We start from the raw sequence: 18,104 nt of genomic DNA on the forward strand, positions 1-18,104 counted from the left end.
GTCTAAAAGCATCTCCAGCGACTGCTGCATCCTCCTTCCTCCTGCCTTACTGATGCATCTCACAGAGCATTTTGCTGCAGCAGGCTGCACAGTGCCCATCAGAGGTCCTCTGCCCAAATCATTTTTGGTGAGCTCCTGCTTTCTCGAAAGAAGTTGAGATTTACTAATACTGCTGGTCTTTTGTATGTCAGAAGAAAAGATACATTTGTATCCACTATGCTCTGCAGGTTAGATGGAGGGACATTGAGCAGGGATACATTCTATCCACCCTGTAACCCTGGAGAAGGAACAGAGATTTGGTGATAATTTATGGACTTTACACACCTTTTTTCATGGAAGGAGAAGCTCCTAGATGTTTCCTGTGTCAGATGCCATTGCTGGTCCTACAGCTGGTTCCTTCTGATCTTAGTGTCCCTGGACAAGTTGAGATGCTGATGGTTTGTGGCTGACTCTTGATAGTGCCTCTTCCTACACTTTATGGGGAGGAAAAGTACAGTAAGACCGCACAACTTCTTAGACAAATTGATCTCCTGTTTCTCTTCTAGAGCAAAACCCATCAAAAGTAATTTCCTGCTCTGGTATCTGGGTGCCTTCTCTACTGGTTAAGAAACCAATTGCTATCTCAACTTGACAGCAAATGTCTTTTACTGGGAAGTTTCCTTTTAGATAGAACATAAAAAGTACCTGTTTTGGGGTAAGAACCAAGGATTTCGATGCCAGTTATGATCGGATGTGGACAGTAAATTCAGGGATATCTCACAGCACCAAAGGGAAGCTGAACAGACCACCCTATCTTCTTGCTTCCGCCTCCTACACCCTGGAGTGTTAGCTCCACTTCCAGGATCTTTCCAGTTGTCCTAGGAGATCAGCAGAACCCCTTTTCAGTTGTCCAAGCAGATTTTCAGGGCCCCCAAGCAAGGACAGAAGGAGAGGGCGCTATTGTTGATGGCCCTGCGCAGTGGGACTGCTTGGTTTGGGCAAGTCCTCCGTAGGTTCTCCAGGATCCAGGGCACCTGGTCCAGGAGGTCCAGCAGTCTCCTCTGCCTTTCTACATCCCAGGAGAACGAGCAGGGAGTTGGAAGAGGTTACCAGCCCTGCATCCACCACCATCACAGCCACCCCCTCCACTCCCACTCTCCAGGTGCCCAGCCCAACCATTGCTGTCTGCAACTTCCTAGTGGCTGCTGCCCCCTCTCAGACAGGACGAGGGGACATGATCCCCTCACCAGCCGGTTGCTGGCGGCCATGAAGCGGCAGAACGTGAGGACTCTGTCCCTCATCATCTGCACGTTCACCTATCTGTTGGTGGGGGCGGCGGTCTTTGACGCCCTGGAGTCCGACTACGAGATGCGAGAGGAAGAGAAGCTCAAAGCCGAGGAGATCCGCCTCAAGGGAAAGTATAACATCAGCAACGACGACTACAGGCAGTTGGAGCTGGTCATCATGCAGTCGGAGCCTCACCGAGCTGGGGTCCAGTGGAAATTCGCTGGATCTTTTTACTTTGCTATTACTGTCATTACTACTATAGGTGAGTAACACCTGGGGGCATGGTAGGTGGGTGGTTGGGGGTCTTCATGTTTGGGTAGTCTTGTTACCTGGATCCAGCCCATCCATGGTGGAGGTAAAGCTAAGAAACCTCAACCCAACTTTGACTTTAAAGCAGAGGTGACCACCTGTAGGTCCACAACTCCAACTACTGTTAAAGATAACCAAACAGTCTGAGGACTACAGTGTGGCCACCTCTGCTCTTGGGCTTTAGTGTAATTAATCCTGCACTTGGGGTTTATGTCTATTTTATTATTAACTCCAATACAGGGAATTGGAGCAGGGTTTATAAAGAGATTGGATTATATTCTAATCTGTGGGGGATGGGAGGGTTGGGGTGCAGTAGGTTGAAAAATTATTTAAATTAGTATATAAACTGTTTAAAGTTCTAAAATGCTTTCAGGACATATTGTCCATGTATTGGTGTAAATATCCAAGGCTAATAGTTATTACCTTGCAGTCAGGTGTTTATGAAATATACTTCAACACATAAACAGTAATAAGAGAAAGTTTAAAGTTGTTTAGAGAAATTCTGATTTTCTTTTTGGAAATATCACAATATGAGGTTTTTAGACATGAATGCTATGTTGCTTGGATCTAAGAACTTTGCAGTTTCATGCTGTATATGGTTTGCTCAATGTGTTAACTTTTCCAGAGTTGATTGATTGATTCCTTTCCATTATTGACAGTTGATTGATTACCTTTCAGCAGGCCCAGATTTGATTCTTTGCCTCGATTTTATTTATTTATTTATTTAAAAGTCATTATCATTTGCTGAAACATAAAATGACACCTCGTGTCATTTAAATTGATACTTGCAAAAAATGCAGATCCATAATTTCTGATGTCCTGTGGCAGGCCAATTAATCTGTGTTACTTGTAGCTATTTAAGAGATCCATATTGAGTTTTCCAGATTTGTTTTTCTGCAGCTGACTCTGTATACAGATCATTAGGCAGCAGATTTGTGATATTCCAAGTGCTCATTGATCTCTCTCCTGAAATGCATGTGAATTTGGACAGCTCCATCTGACACACTGTACTGCAGTCCTAAGAAACAAAATAAGTCAACCCACCACTGATCCTATGCTATAATTAAATAGGTTATTATGCCCTCGCTTACAGTATGGGTGGGCCAGATTATAATGGCCGTCCTTCAAAAACATCCAGGGGGCAACAACATAAAAGAGTCCACAGCTAGGATTGGTGGAATGGGAAGATATTTGATCAGTCTATACACAAATGTATACAATCGTCTCACAAAAGTGTACAAGGAATTAACTAAAATCAATATGTACAATTGGCAATTTCTATAAAATGTCCCAAATAGCTCGAAATCTAATTAATTAATCAATGTATTAATTCTTATATAATACGTATGGTACAATCAGGAGAGCATTTTTGAAGGGGTTTCGTCAGGTCTACGCTTCTTTGACTAGGACCCTCTTCACCTCTTAGTTTTGTCGACTTCATTTCGTTTGTCATTTTTTTAATTTTTTTTATTTTCCATTCTTAATATTTTGATGCTCTGCAGAATATGTCGGCGCTATATAGAAGATAGTAATACTATTAAAAATAATAATAATGATAACAATCATACCTTCTCAATGCACTGAATTTGGATGCATAGTTTCTTTCTTTTCTTTTTGTTAACCATAGCAAAGTTTTGATACAAAGTTATAAAGAGATGTGTTGTAGGTGTTGTAAATGACATTTTGTAAATCTGCAGTAATTTAATGCACTGTCTATGTTCTCACTCTCTTCTCTAACTCCAATTTGCTATAAATAAGTGTAAAAAACCCTAAATATCTGCAAGGCAGTAACTGGTGATATATTTAACTAGTTTGTAGGATTGTTATTTTGGCCACATTCACTCGGAAGGCAATTCTCAATATGTGAAATACTGAGGGTGAAATGTGCTATATCATGATATAAGAGTGAATGCTGGTGTGGTGAATGAGCTATCAAACAAGGAATGGACATGGTAGAACACATATTAAAGTAGTTCAGCTTTAATTGCAATATTCAGAGAAAACAAAAACAAATTTTGGCTGGCACCTTAATCATGCCACGCTACTGCTTCTGCATGCTGCAATAAATCCTGCACTGTTTCTCTGCACGTGGGATTTTGCGTTACTTGATAGATAGTACTGGGACCATAGCTAAGGCCCAGGAGTTTAGAAACCTGTTAAATGAGATAAAACAAGACCAGTGTCCAGATTATACATCCTGGAGGTTGCTATTTAATGTAACACATTGCAAAGTTAAAAGATGAAAAGTAACACTGTTCATGCTGTGCACACAAACCTTGGTGTTTAATATCTTCTTTGGTTTTCAGTTGAGTTGAGTTGATAAGAGGAAGGCTGTATTTTATCTGATTAGTGTGTGCCTGTGCAGTGATAATTCTGAGCTGTTGTACGAGAGCTACTTGGAAATACAATCCACAACTGGACACAGATTGAAATACAGACTGCATACATCACACACACAACCCCATTGAGTTTTACTACATCTGTTGTGTTTTAAAGATCGCAAATCATAATTTTAACATCCAAGTATTTATAATATCTTCCCTGTCAAAAAATTGTGAAATTAGATTGTACTCTGTGATGATTTGTGTTCGCTGTGATACTGCTGAGTTGCTGTGTTGCAATTACTTTTAATTGAACTCAATGTACTTTGCCACACACACCACACTCAAACCGTATACTCTACCACAAGCAAACACACACAAACGTTGTATTCTGTTGCACACACACACACACACACTACACGCCACATATGTTCTCTTCCACATATTAACACACACACATAACACACTCAAACCATGTACTCTGCCACACATACAGATACACACACCATGTACTTTGTAACACACACACAGGTAAACACACCATGTACTCTGCCAAACGCAAACACACATACATACACACCATGTACTTTGCAACACACACACACACACACACACACACACACACACACACACACATAGGTACACACACCATGTACTCAGCCACACGCAAACACACATACATACACACCATGCTTACACCCTGTACCCTGTCACAAGCACACACGCAATCACATACACTATGCTTTTACTATGCCTTCTGCCACACAGTGACACAAACACAGCTCAAATACACATACACAAACATACACACCATGCATATACAATATTCCCTGGCAGATAAACACACACACAAACCACATTCAAATACACATATACAGCAATATGCAGACCACACACACACACACACACACACACTAAATCACATAGTTTTGTTCAGATTAAAATATTGTGAATATCAATATCTTAGTAGATGCAGTTTTAAAGTAGTATTGAGTGATAATCATAATTGTGTGTTATATTCTAATAATAGATTACACTACTCGAGATGATTTAGCACCATGTAATTTCCTATCAGAACCCCGGGTGAGGCAGCTACAGCTGAGAAGAGTCACAGAACCCTCAGTGTGATAGAGAAATGGCAATGAATATTAATGGTATTGGTATCTGCTCACTTAAAATGTAGTGAAATACTGTAGTTATCACTCTAGAACCCTAAACAATATACTGTGTCCAGGTTAACTAACTATCCATATCTTTTACCAAATGGAACAATGTTATTCCATGCAGGGAAGATCATTGCCAGCTTGTTCAAATATTGTCTATAAAAAAAGGCATATATTATATCATTTTCTTGCTGTTCATAACTATAGAGAACAGTGATATTTATAAATAATAATATCAATTTTCTACTCTCCCTCGGATGGAAAGATTCTCTGTACATTGTTGATGCTGCAGTTATGGTAATGTACCATGGTATGTATTGTCTCTCCCTGCAACTAAAGGTTAAGTTTAAGCAGGTATCTTATAAAATGAATTAATTCGACGCATAATACATTGTGGCACAAAGTGCATCATAAGCTGAATCCCAGGCACACATGTTTGGGGTACACCCGAACCCCCTTCTTTTTAACAGTTTTAAATCCTAAACTAACTCCAGTACGTATTGATAGATGCTGAAACTCACATATCTTTTTAGGGTGATTTACTATTGTATATGAAATTAGCTACAGTACTTGTATGTCTGTGCAAAAAAAGAAAAAAAATACAATCTGCATGCTTATATAATAATCTAAGTGCATTATCTGATACAGTACCATACCCCCAGTTATAGAGAGGGTGGTGCTGAACGAACAGCTCCCCGTTGCACTAGTCTTGCAGTTCATACAGCAAGCCAAAAATAGCATTTTACACTCTCCGCATGCCTGTTTGCCTTTAACTCTTTCAGCAGCCTGTGGATAGAATTTTATCAACCGTAAAGCTCGGAACAGATTTAATCTCACTATGGCAAAGGGACTGAGCTTTTCACTGATCCTCTGTCTTGGAATACGCACATAAAATGCTATTTTAATATAACATCTGGAGTTAGCGTATAGGCAGGATGCAGGGACCACTCCGTACCCTATTTAAATCAGCATCAGTGCACGCGGATAATAACATCATCTCTGAGAAGCAGGCAATAAGTTAGAGTATTGATAAAAAGTAGGGTTGAGTGGGAAGTACTGCCGTGTAATCAGCATCATAAAATGTGGTTAAATCAATCTGCTCTGCAATTGCTAATGGCGCAAATGTGTCAGAACACAGTCTGGGAATTGCTGTAAATATTTAAAAAGATTTTTACTGAATTGTCCATTTGCGTTTACAGATGACGTAAATAAAACATAATTTATTTCAAATGTGACATTTACTGGTGGGACATAATATCTCAAGGATCCGTGGAACCTTCATTATTGTTTAAATATCGCCTTTGTTGGTATATATTTTAATTATGGTGGTTGGTGCCAAGTTTGATTTCTGCTGTATATATTGACACACAAATCTGATTGATTGTAAGCTCTTATGGGCAGAGTCGTCTTCACTGACTGTTTCGATATGACAAACATGTCTTGTTACAATTTATGTTTGTCTTGTTTACCTATTGTACAGCACTTCTGAATATGTTGGCGCTATATAAATAATTGTAATTAAGCTTCTCCAATTTGTGTTAGGGGGTACATATGCCAAGGGTCATTCCATTGTGCCTTTTACACTTTTTATTAGTTTGGATGTTGGTTAGGAAGTTGTAGGTTAAGGGGTACTTCGATAAAATGATTGTCCTATTTGGACAATATGTAGGTGAGAATTATGATTTACTAACACTAAAAGAAATATCCAGATAATGACACATAATGTTTGTTGATAATATACATCTAGTTCACTATAGTAATTTCCTATACAATGGTTAATTTCATATTGTATGGGATAGAAAAGTATATCCAGTTGTATTTTTCCATGTAGTTGCAGTTTATTTTTTCCAATAATTGATGAACTCTATAGAATATGCACAGTAGTATTTTTAAACTTTTTTTATGTATATTTTTTGAAAAATGGAGCATGGATAGCAGGTCTATTGTGAATTGTTTTAATTTTTATTTTATATTATGTAGATCTTTCTGAGGCTTAGTGAATGACTGGTTCTACGTCATGCTTGTTTACACTTGTTAAGTTTTAAATGATCATTTCCGTCATCTGAGCAGTCTAGTCCTTAGAAACTCTATCCTGATACAATCTGCATTTAGCATTAACATGGCTATTCTCTGATCCAAAGAGGAGCGCTAGGCATGCGCCGGCTTAGTCCCAGTCTTACAAAATGGGTGCCTGGACCTCTGGGGAATGGAGCACTCTTAGTCCCATGTATTCTCAGATGCCTCCTTGCCTCCCCAACCCTAGTGGGGTGGTCTTGGCCGACCACTTAGCATCCCTGTGATTCAGGCGAAGAACACAGTCCTCTCCACACTTACCTGGCCATCATCCTCATGTGTGAAGTCTATTAAATACCCAGTCTCTGGGGAATGCCGCTATATCCAGTCAGTCACCTGTAATCCTGCTTAAGCTGAGAATCTGAGCCTAAGTTACAGTGTATTAACATTTACTGGGTCGTAGTTATTTTCCGATCCGACAAGGAGTTTCAAGCATGAGGTGGCTTAGTCCCAGTCTCACAAAAGGGGGTTCCTTGTCCTATGGGGAAGGGAGTGCTCTCAAGCCCTAGGTATTATCCGATGTCTCCTTGCTTATTTATTTATTACTGGTATTTATAAAGGGCCAACAGATTCCGCAGTGCTGTACAGTAAGTGGAGGATATACAATATACACAGACAAATACAAGAGGTAGAGATGGCCCTGCCCTTAAGCTGATATCTAGCCATTGAAGCTATTTTATACAAAGTGCTTAGCTAGATTGCCTGTGAGCTTATAATCTAAAGGTGCTTCCCCAACCTTCCCTCCAAATAGCGCTTTGTTTGGATGTCAGTGGACCAAGTGACACCTGCTTAAAGGTTTACTGGAACTTGTCAAAGTCCTGATCCAAGGAATAGTTCCAGAGTGTGTTTGGGTATCTCTTGATCAGATGCTGAATGTGTAAAATTTGTCCAGGCGATCCCCAGAAGTTTTCAAGTTTGGCTGGGAACACAGTAAGCAGCCGGGGCCACCATATTGACCTTCCTTACTGACAATAGCCCCTTTTAGATGCTCTTGGAAAGTCTGTGCCCCGGAAGCTTCTATCAAAAACAGATATTGTAACATTATTTTGCAGACATACTGGAATATTTTAGGGTTCACACTTGCTGACTGGATATACCTCCAAGATGCAACTCATGTACCACACAATGAAAAACTGTATACAATTCATCCTAACCATAGATTTTATTCGTGATGTCACAGTCGATGGACAAAAGCTATAAAACCTTGTACTGGTTTGGTGTAACCCAGAAAGCTTCCAGTTATGCCCCTGTGGCTACTTTAAAGAACCGATAAGAGCTGCTTAGGACAATGGGTTTTTAACCTGTATTCAATTCTCAAGCTAAATGGGACTTGTCTTGCTGCCTCTGTAAAAAAGATATTTTATCCACGCCAAAACACGTTTGAATTAACCTCCTATTTTACTCTCCGCAGCCCATCCTGGAAAACTGTATTGTACACCAGACCACACTGTCTTTAAAGTGAAACTTCCTTGTATCGCCCTCCCCTACAATCCCTCAGTTTCAATCATATTCTCTGATGCTGGACTGCTGTTACTTTGAAATGTACTCCCCTCCGTGTTTTACAAAGTCCTTTGATATGTCTGAATACTTCTGTGATGTCCACAGTTTCACTCTTCTCTTCTTAAAAGTAGATATGAATTTATATAAGCCAAACATTTTCTAGCTCAAATATTGTAGCTTAACTTTTATGACAAATCTATGCCGCAATATATAGTTAGTTCATTAAGAGCTAGAGTAGCTAGCCTTCCTGTGCTGTTCTAGTGCCCTCCTTCCTTCTAACTAATAGTATAATTTTCTATTATCAATTTAGTAATACATTGTCAAAAGACAGCAAAGCCTAGACATGTGTTGCTGTTGTATAAAGGGTCATATTGAGAATTCCAATAGATAAATGATGATACATTTGTATATTTTTTCTTTACAGCCTCTAAAAATGGCATTTTAAAGTAAACGGGGCGCTGCCATTAGTCGCTGACCAGAACTTAAATTCTAGTTGTATTTCAATTGACAGAAAACACTGAGTAGCCAGTATAAATACAGTTTTGATTTTAAATGCGTTGGGTACACTTCAGGTACCCTCAGGAGTGGTGTGCACGTGGAGGCTAGGTTAGGTCTGCTGATACATTTTTTAAATTAATTTTATTTTTTGCACCCTTTCTGCTCCTCCCTTACATCATACAGAGTTTCTGTTCCATTCCACTTAACTGCTACATTTTGACAATGCAATTTAAACAATGCAAAAGATAGTAATATATAAATACATACGTTTACAGTAAGGTCCATCCCAGTCTAAGATGTTTTTGCCAAACATTACAAAAAGTATGAGAATATAAATGTCTGGGAGAGAAACCATGTGTAAAATTGACCAAAGCGATTTAGGGGTTGAGGGCCCTGCTCAATGTGCTTACATGCTAGAGGGAGTGGGGTAAAGTGACACAAAAGGTAAGGATAGTATTAGGGAAGTAGATTGGTAGAATAGTATTCACTGCAGACTTAGTATGTTGTTTTTTTTAAATGACAGTTGCAGGAGAGGAATTAGTTGGGAGACATTAACACTTTAATTGATACACTTTCATGAAAAAGTGTTTTTTTAATGATTTTTTGAAGGAGTGGAGACTGGGTGAGCATCTAACGGAGGAGGGAAGTGAGTTCCACAGGAATGGTGCAGCCCTCGAGAAATCTTGAAGGTGAGCATCAGAGGTGGGAGTACGGACAGAGGATAGACGTAAGTCTTTGGCAGAGCGTAGGTGCCTAGACGGGACATATTTATGTATTAGGGAGGATAGATAGGTGGGAGCAGCATTATGTAGAGATTTGAAAGCAAGAACCAGAATGTTATATTGAGCCCAATATCTTACAGGAAGCCAATGTAGGGACTGACAGAGGGACTGACAGAGGGACTGACAGAGTGTCTAGCTGCCGACCTCCCCAATAAATACCAATAAAGTTCAATAGAAACATTGCTTGGCTACTCTTGCACTTGGACCCTTTACCTGCATTTAAATCCTCAGACTTTTGTTTTACAAAACAGGAAATATAGTCAGCTGGGAGGCTGGAGCTGCCCAGTCATGCATTATAATAAGCTTCTACGGTGGGATATTGTTCTTCATGCCTTAAATGGAAGCTCCATCATTTGTATTTCCCTGTAGTTTGGCACTGCAAACCGCTGCTCCAAATATTTTTTTTTTGAATTTGACAATTTTTATTGTACAATGCAGTAAGTATAGACTGTAACAATTCGGTGTAGTTTACATTTGACATTACAATTCGTCATTACATAACATATTATTGTATACATTCAGTGGGTCAAAGATTAGTCCCTATTCTTCCCATCTTCCCCCAGAATTCGGGAGATGGTGAACTATCCAGGAGCGTGTCACGAATTGCGATAGTAGTGGCTTCCTATCTCAGGATAGTCAAAGGTCGTGTATGTGACCGTCTCTGTACTTTTAAGCATCGTACCTCTTTTAATTGTGAGGGGGAACAAGGATTTAGAGATGAAAGGGTAGGGGTGGGGGGGAACTTGGTAAGAGAGACTAGTCCGCGCTACTCAGGCCGGTCTGTGAGTTCCATCTGGTTGCGTGGGCTGCTTTAAGAAGTCGGTCCACCTAGTGTGTGCTAGGTTCATATGCTGCTGTTCGCCATGTTGGCGTGCGTATACCCTTTCGTAGGCCCAGTTTAATGTAATTTGGTTTATGAGGGCTTCTCGTGGTGGAGCTGTTGTCTGCTTCCACCGCCGAGCAATGCACATAACTGCAGAGACAAGGACATGGTACGTTGCTGCCCACTTGTCTTTGGTGAGTGAGTCTGGTGGGATGAACAGTATGCACAGTTCTAGCGATAAGGAGATTTGCGTCTTGATAATGTTAGTTATACTAGAGTGAACCTCCTGCCAGTAAGGTGCGAGAATCGGACACTTCCACCAGATGTGTAACAGGGTGCCCCTATTTTGGCTACATCTCCAACATAGGTCGGAGGACTGTGGCCACATCTGGTGTATCCTAGTAGGTACTAGGTACCAACGATATAGCAGTTTTCGCTGTATCTCTATGTGAGAAGTGCATGACGAGACCCCTTTGTGTGAGGAGTATGCCTTGGCCCAGACTGCCTTTGGTATAATTTTGCCTAGTTCTCTGTGCCAAGATTGGATGTGGGTTTCACAGCTCTGATCTGGCAACTGGATCAGCGCTTTGTAGCAAATAGAGATCAATTTTTTTGGTGGCTTTTTATTGGAGCATATTTATTCAAATTCGGTCATCGGCCTTGTGCCTGTATCGGCTAGCATGCTAGGCCTGTTTGTGGCTAGGTAGGATTTAATTTGCAAGAAGCAAAGACTAGCCTGTGTGGTAGTTTAAATTCTCGTTGTAGGTCTGGGAACAGTTTTAAGCCTTTGTCATTGTATAACTGCCCTACCTCGTGGATTCCTTCTTGTAGCCATGGTTGTGTGTTCAGGGTTGGAATTACGTATTGTAATGTGGTCAGTGGGGCTGCTAATGGCATTGGTAGGGACTGCACCATCAGACCTTTGGCGGAGTCCCAGATATGTAGGATATGTTGGGTCGTGGGTAGGAGGTGACTGGTGTCCGTCCTATGTGATTTAGGAGTCCATATAAGAGATTGGAGCGTTAGTGGGCGAGCCCAGCTGTTTTCTATTTCCAGCCATTGGGGTGTTGTGGGGTGTTGTCGAAATTGTGGCACCATCATCAGTGCTGCCGCCTTGTGGTATGCCTTTAGGTCTGGGAGACCTAAGCCACCCTGGGTGATTGGTCTTTGTAGCAGGGTTGCCGCTACTCTCGTTTTTTTGTTCTGCCATGAGAAGTTTGTTAGCAATTTTGTGAGCGATTTGGTATACTCATTCGGTAATGGGATCTGTAGGGTTCTGTAAAGGTATTGGAGTTTGGGTAATAGTGACATTTTTATGGCCGCTATTCGCCCCACCCAAGACAAATATTTTCCCTCCGAGGAGTCTAATAGGGTCTTGAAGGTTGCTAATAATGGCTGGTAGTTCATCTTATATAGGGACATGTTTTTTTGAGTAATTTTGGTTCCTAGGAATTGAGGTAATCGTCTCTCCAGTCTAGAGGGAACGAGCTCTTAAGGGTAGCCCTTTGTGTTTCAGGAAGGTTGAGGCTTAGTGCCTGTGTTTTGGTGATATTCAGTTTGTTGTAAGAAACTCGGCCATATTCCGTGGTGTGATGCATAAGATTAGGCAGAGAGATGTGTGGTTGGGTGAGAGTGAGGAAATGTCGTCAGCGAAAATACTTAATTTATATTCTTTCTGGTGCAGCGTTACCTCATGCATTGCTGAGTCTGCCCTGATCTTGGCAGCCAGTGGCTCTGGTGCTAAAACGTAGAGAAGATGGGATAGTGGACACCCCTGGCGGGAGCCGTTGGTGATTTTAAATTTGTCAGAGCAGAATCCTGCGTTTAGGACCTTAGTTGTGGGGCAGCTATATAGAGCTGCTACAGTATCTGTGAAGTGGGAGGGAAAGACAATTTTTTCCAAAACAGCTTTTAGGAAGCGCCAATTGAGCCTATCAAAGGCCTTCTCCGCATCTAGGGATACTAGAAGGCTACTTATTCCCTTTCTCCTTATGCTGTGTATCAGGTCTAAAACTTTCCGGGTGTTGTCAGTTCCTTGTCCCCCCCTACAAATCCCACTTGGTCGTTGTGAATTAGGGTTGGGAGCAGAGAACCCAGTCGTCGGGCATAAATTTTAGCGTACAGTTTAGCATCCGTGTTGAGGAGGGAGATTGGTCTGAAGTTCAGGCAGTGGGTCGGAGGTTTTCCTGGTTTTGGTAGTGTTATAATGTGGGCTAGCAATAGATCTTCTGGTAGCAATTTAGTTTGGGTGGCCATGTTGAAGAGGGTTGCCAAGTGTGGTGCTAGATTCGTCACGAATCTCTTATAATTCAAGTTTGTGAAGCCGTCTGGGCCTGTTGCCTTATGTTTGGGTAGAGTTTGTATTGCTTCCTCTACCTCCCCGGGGGCGACTGGTTGTTGCAGTAAGGTGATTTGGTCCTGAGTGAGTGTGGGTGGGGAGATGTCGTGCAGGTAGGACTGTATATCACAGTCTGTTGGATTAAGTACCTGGTCGGATTGCGCCAGGTTGTAGAGTTTATTATAGTAGGTTGCAAATGCGTTACTGATCTATGGGGGAAATCACTTTTACATCATCATGTGTATATAGGTGTGGTATTTTAGCATTTGTTTCAGCTTGTTTCAGGCGTGCTGCTAGTAATTTACTTGCTTTGTTTCCCTGTGCATAGTATGTGGCTTTGAGTTTGCGTTAAAACCTACTCGTTGTAAAGTGTGTAATCTTATTTTGTCTGCTACTTCTGTTATATTTTTTGTGTTGCTTCTGTTGGTTGCAGTTTATTTTTGTTTGTGAGGTCTATTAGTTGTTTGTTCCATTCCACCCATTGCGCTTGGTTAGTTTGTTTCAAGTGTGATGCGCGCTTCAGTAAGAGGCCTCTAATCACCGCTTTGTGTGTTTGCCATAATGTGCAAGCTGACGTATCACCTGTGTCATTGAGTATGAAAAATTCTGTGATGGCTTCTTCTATTTGGCTGGAGAAGGCCATGTCTGTCAATAGAGATTCATTAAGTCTCCATGGGCTTTTATGTTCATAGTCGTAGTTGTCTTTAAGGGTTAGCGTGAGCGAGGCATGGTCCGACCACGTAATTTGGCCGATAGTGCAATCCAGAACCTGGTCTGAGTGTTGGCTTTCCATATGAAATCTATCTATCCTGGTGTATGTGTTATGTGTGGTTGAATGGTACGTATAGTCCTTCTCTTGGGGGTGGAGGACTCTCCATACATCATACAGTTTGTTGTTGTCTAATAATTTAAGATATGGTGCACACGTTTTACGTTGTCTCGTCTGTACCGCTCTAGCAGCCTGGGACGTCGTGTCGCTGGTGGGGTCTATGATATGATTAAAATCTCCGCAGAGGATCAGTATTCCCTCCTGTATTGGTCGCAAAATGGATAGTATTTTGTGTAGAAAATCCCTTTGGTTTGAGTTAGGGGCATACACATTTGCTATAGTGTATTTAGTGTTATTAATTGTGCATATTATGATTATGTATCTGCCCTCATTGTCTTTATGTGAATGGTGAGGCTGGAAGGATACTGCATTACTGATCAAGATTGACGTCCCTTTAGTTTTCTTCCCTGATGTGGCATGGAATTGGTGTGGGTATAAGGATGGTTTTAGGGTTGTAGGCAGTTTAAAATGTGTTTCCTGGAGACATATGACGTCAGGCTAGTCCCTCTTGAGGTCCCTGAAAAGGCAATGCCGCTTATATGGGGTATTCAACCCACGTACATTATAGCTTTGTATTTTCATATTGTGGGGCAGTGTCTTGGGTCTCTAGAGTCAGTTCGTGCGATCTATGTGTGAGGTGGGTTTGGCCTGTAGTCGGTATTATGGTAACTCTTTCTGTACATGGTTGGGCAACGACTTTGGCAAGAGCAGTTTGCTCGGTGGTAAGAAGGTCATTCCACCCGTGGCGGTTGATGGATCTCGAAATCGGTGCATTGTTCAGGTGGGTGTTTCGGGTGCGCACCTTGGGCGCAACTGTCTCTCTGGATAACATGGGATGGGGGGTGCGGTAGGGGTTTTCGGTAGGGTCATACTGTGAGTGTATGAACAATAAAAGTGGAAGAACTATAGCCCATTCGTGGGCCTTGGTTCCGAATATCGGTACCATTGAGAACGTGGGTATTCTGATCAATTAACAGTTGTGGTATTGGCCGTTGTCAATTCGGTTTGACCAGTAGTTATCCTGGAGTGGCCCTTCCAGCAGTTGTCGACCCTGCGGTGGGGTAGTGGGCAGCGGTTACACTGGCCTGCTGTGGTCCCTATGAGTTCAACTTGCTTACAATATAGCAATATAACATGGGTAGCTTGCAACCCGCAACTGGGAGTATTATGCAACAACTATACAACAGGAACATCGAAGAACATATGGAAAATATATGTATTATATACATTGCCCCCCTTTTTTTTTTCTTCTTCTTTGTGTCCCTACAGTATATCTATTGTCTCCTATCTATTCTTTGGGTGTGCCGCATGGGGGTGTCAGGTGTTCTCCATTTGCTGCCGAGGCAGTGTGCCTACTATATACCTTCCCATAATGTTGGAAGACAGTGTAATTCCCTGGGATTGAGGTTCCTATTAAGGACTCTCTATGAGGCACGGGTAGCGCATGGCGGTGGGCACAGCCCGGTGTGGCATGCAGGTCCAATTATCTGAGGCATGTGGGAGGCTATATTGGTGGCTCATGATTGTTATGGTATGCAGTTGGGGTTGGTTTAGTCCGGTCTTAGACCACAATCTCTATATGTCTCCCCGGGGATATTATGGAAGGATGGGGTTGTTGTAAGGGGGCCTATCATATTCCTGCAGGTGCTGGATTAGGAAAAGATTCCTTATACATTGTTACAGTTATCTTAACAACACATTACAGTACATTACAATTACATTGGTTTGATACCTCCTCCCAGACTACCCTGGACGCATCTGCTTAGCCAGGGCGGCAGTGCGTCTGCCCCTGGATGTTCTCTGCAGCCACTGAGTGTGCAGTGGCTGCAGAGAACATCCTCTCTGGACGTATCTCCATTCTGACATCGTTTAGCACTCATTTTTTATTGTTTTTAGAATGGGTTGTTATCATTTGTCTATAACAGTTATAATAGCTATTTAAATACTTTTTCCTTTTCTCTTCTTCCTTCCTTCCTTTTTTCTTTTTTTCAATATATGACAAAGCTGATTGTCCCCCGCCAGGCGTCACCCGCAATCGCATCTGCCCAGGCCAAGGTGCGGTGTGGGTACGTGTTGTAGCCTTAGGTTAGTTTGTACCTCATTACCGTCCCAGTGGTTGGCATGTGTGGTGTGCCGCTTGTCCCCAGTGTGAGTGCCGCGGGCAAGGCGTGAGTGAGAGTGATTTATATATGTAGGGATTACTGCCGGGGTTGCAAGGGCAGCGTAAGGGGTGGTTAGAATATAGTCACCCTCCTGGAGACCAGTAGACCATTCTCCCGGCACTTAAGCAGTCCAATTCTTTGTTTCCCAAGCATTATCCAGTTTAGTGGGTGTTGCGGTTATCATATGGGATCACACGCCATTTCAGCTGCTTGTTAAGTCCCAGAGTACGTTACCCCTCCGTCTAGGCCTCAGGACTCCGATGTTAGTTGCGGGCTATTTTCCATTCAGTTGGAAGCTTGCTCGGTGTTGGGTCGCTGCCATTTCTCACCTGGGTTTGGGGCTGTATGCCCCACTTCTGTAGGAGCTTCCGTCCGTCTGTAGGGAGGTGATGACATTCATGACTCCGTTTTTGTGTATTAAGAGACGAACTGGGTGACCCCAGCGGTAAGGCACCTCATTGTGCCGGAGTGCGTCCGTTATTTCTTTGTATTCCTTTCGTTTTTTTAAGGTTTGGGCAGAGAGGTCAGTATAGAGTTGGATGGTGTTGTATTGGGCTGGAAGGTCTCTTCGGTGCCTGGAAGCCTTCATCAGTGCTTCCTTGGCGTGATAGTAATGGAGGTGGGTCAATACATCTCTCGGTGCTTCTGCTGGGAGGAAACTTGGCTTCGCAACTCTGTGTCCCCTGTCCATGAGCAAGATGTCCGCTGGGAGGTCTGGTGCTAAAGTTTTGAAGTAAGCCGTGAGGTACGCCACAATTTCGGGCTGCTTCACTGTCTCAGGGATCCCCCTGACCCTTATGTTCTGCCTCCTCGACCTGTCCTCCAGGTCCATAACTTTATATTGGCAGGATTCTAACGCTTGTTCCAGGTGATGGACATGATCAGCCATGTCATTATGCGCGTCCGCGTATTCGCCCATGCGGTTTTCCATACGGGCTGTCCTGTCACCCAGCTCCTGCACGTCCTTTCTCAGGTCTGAAATTGACTTATTGAGGTTGTGCAGCAGTTTGTCAGACATTTCTCCCAGGCAAGCCTGGAGTATATCCTGTGTGACCGGCAAGTCTCTGCACCCTGGGGAGTCCTGCAGCGGCAGCGTGTCGTCACCATCTTGATTCTGCTCTCCTGTGCTCGGAGTCTTGGGTGGCTGATCGTGGGCGGAGAAAAACACACTTTTGTCGTTTTTTTCAGGGATCCTCTTCCCCTTGCTTTGAGCCATGCTGGAGGGTGAGTTGAGGTTTTTTTTGCTGGTCACAGTCGCTAGATTCATCGCTTTATAGGCCAAAACAGAACGGAGCTAATCTCACATGCGTCCGTTCGCGCCGAGCGGTCCGCTGCTCCAAATATTTAATGCACGATGCTAAGATATTTTCTGCACATTGGTGCTGAAGGAAATGCAAACTAAATGGACTCTTCACATGGAGGAGGGTAAAATGATTAACCGAAATGTAACAAGCTCTCCTGCATATCATGGCTTCTAGACGTCAGGCTGCCAGTACTCAGGAAGGAATGAGCTGATGGTTTTTCTTAGGGTGCAACCTATTAGAAATTGTGATTCCCCCTAATTCAGTAATTAATCCATTCAATCCTCTCTGGACGTGTCTCCATTCTGACATCGTTTAGCACTCATTTTTTATTGTTTTTAGAATGGTTTGTTATCATTTGTCTATAACAGTTATAATAGCTATTTAAATACTTTTTCCTTTTCTCTTCTTCCTTCCTTCCTTTTTTCTTGCGTTCTCTCCTTTATCTGCTTCCCTGCTTTTTTTTTCTTCTGCTTTAGCTTCTCAATACTTCCTTAGGTCCATCCTATCTCTAATCTCGGGGAAGGCAACCTTTGGCACTCCAGATGTTTTGGACTACATGTCCATTGATGCTTTGCCAGCATTATGGCTGTGAAAGCATTATGGGAGATGTAGTCAAAAACATCCGGAATGCCGAAGGTTGACTACACCTGCTCTAGTCTGTTCTTTGTGCTATGCCCTACTTTAAGGCAATTATCTTATTGGTTTGATTTGGTTTGATTAGCTAATATGGAAGAAA

At 42.3% G+C, this 18,104-nt stretch overlaps 1 protein-coding gene across 1 annotated transcript in view; it reads left to right on the forward strand.

Moving 5' to 3' along the window:
• The first annotated feature begins 435 nt into the window (after nucleotides 1-435).
• KCNK9 (potassium two pore domain channel subfamily K member 9) overlaps nucleotides 436-18,104 on the forward strand; it is a 168,495-nt gene continuing 150,826 nt past the window's right edge. The window contains exon 1 of the mRNA XM_063451030.1: nucleotides 436-1,528. Within this exon, the coding sequence (XP_063307100.1) occupies nucleotides 946-1,528 (583 nt within the window). The 5' untranslated portion in view covers nucleotides 436-945. The remainder of the gene's footprint in view (nucleotides 1,529-18,104) is intronic.

The sequence above is a fragment of the Pelobates fuscus genome, chromosome 4, assembly GCF_036172605.1.
Source record: "Pelobates fuscus isolate aPelFus1 chromosome 4, aPelFus1.pri, whole genome shotgun sequence".
NCBI classification, from domain to species: Eukaryota; Metazoa; Chordata; class Amphibia; order Anura; family Pelobatidae; genus Pelobates; species Pelobates fuscus.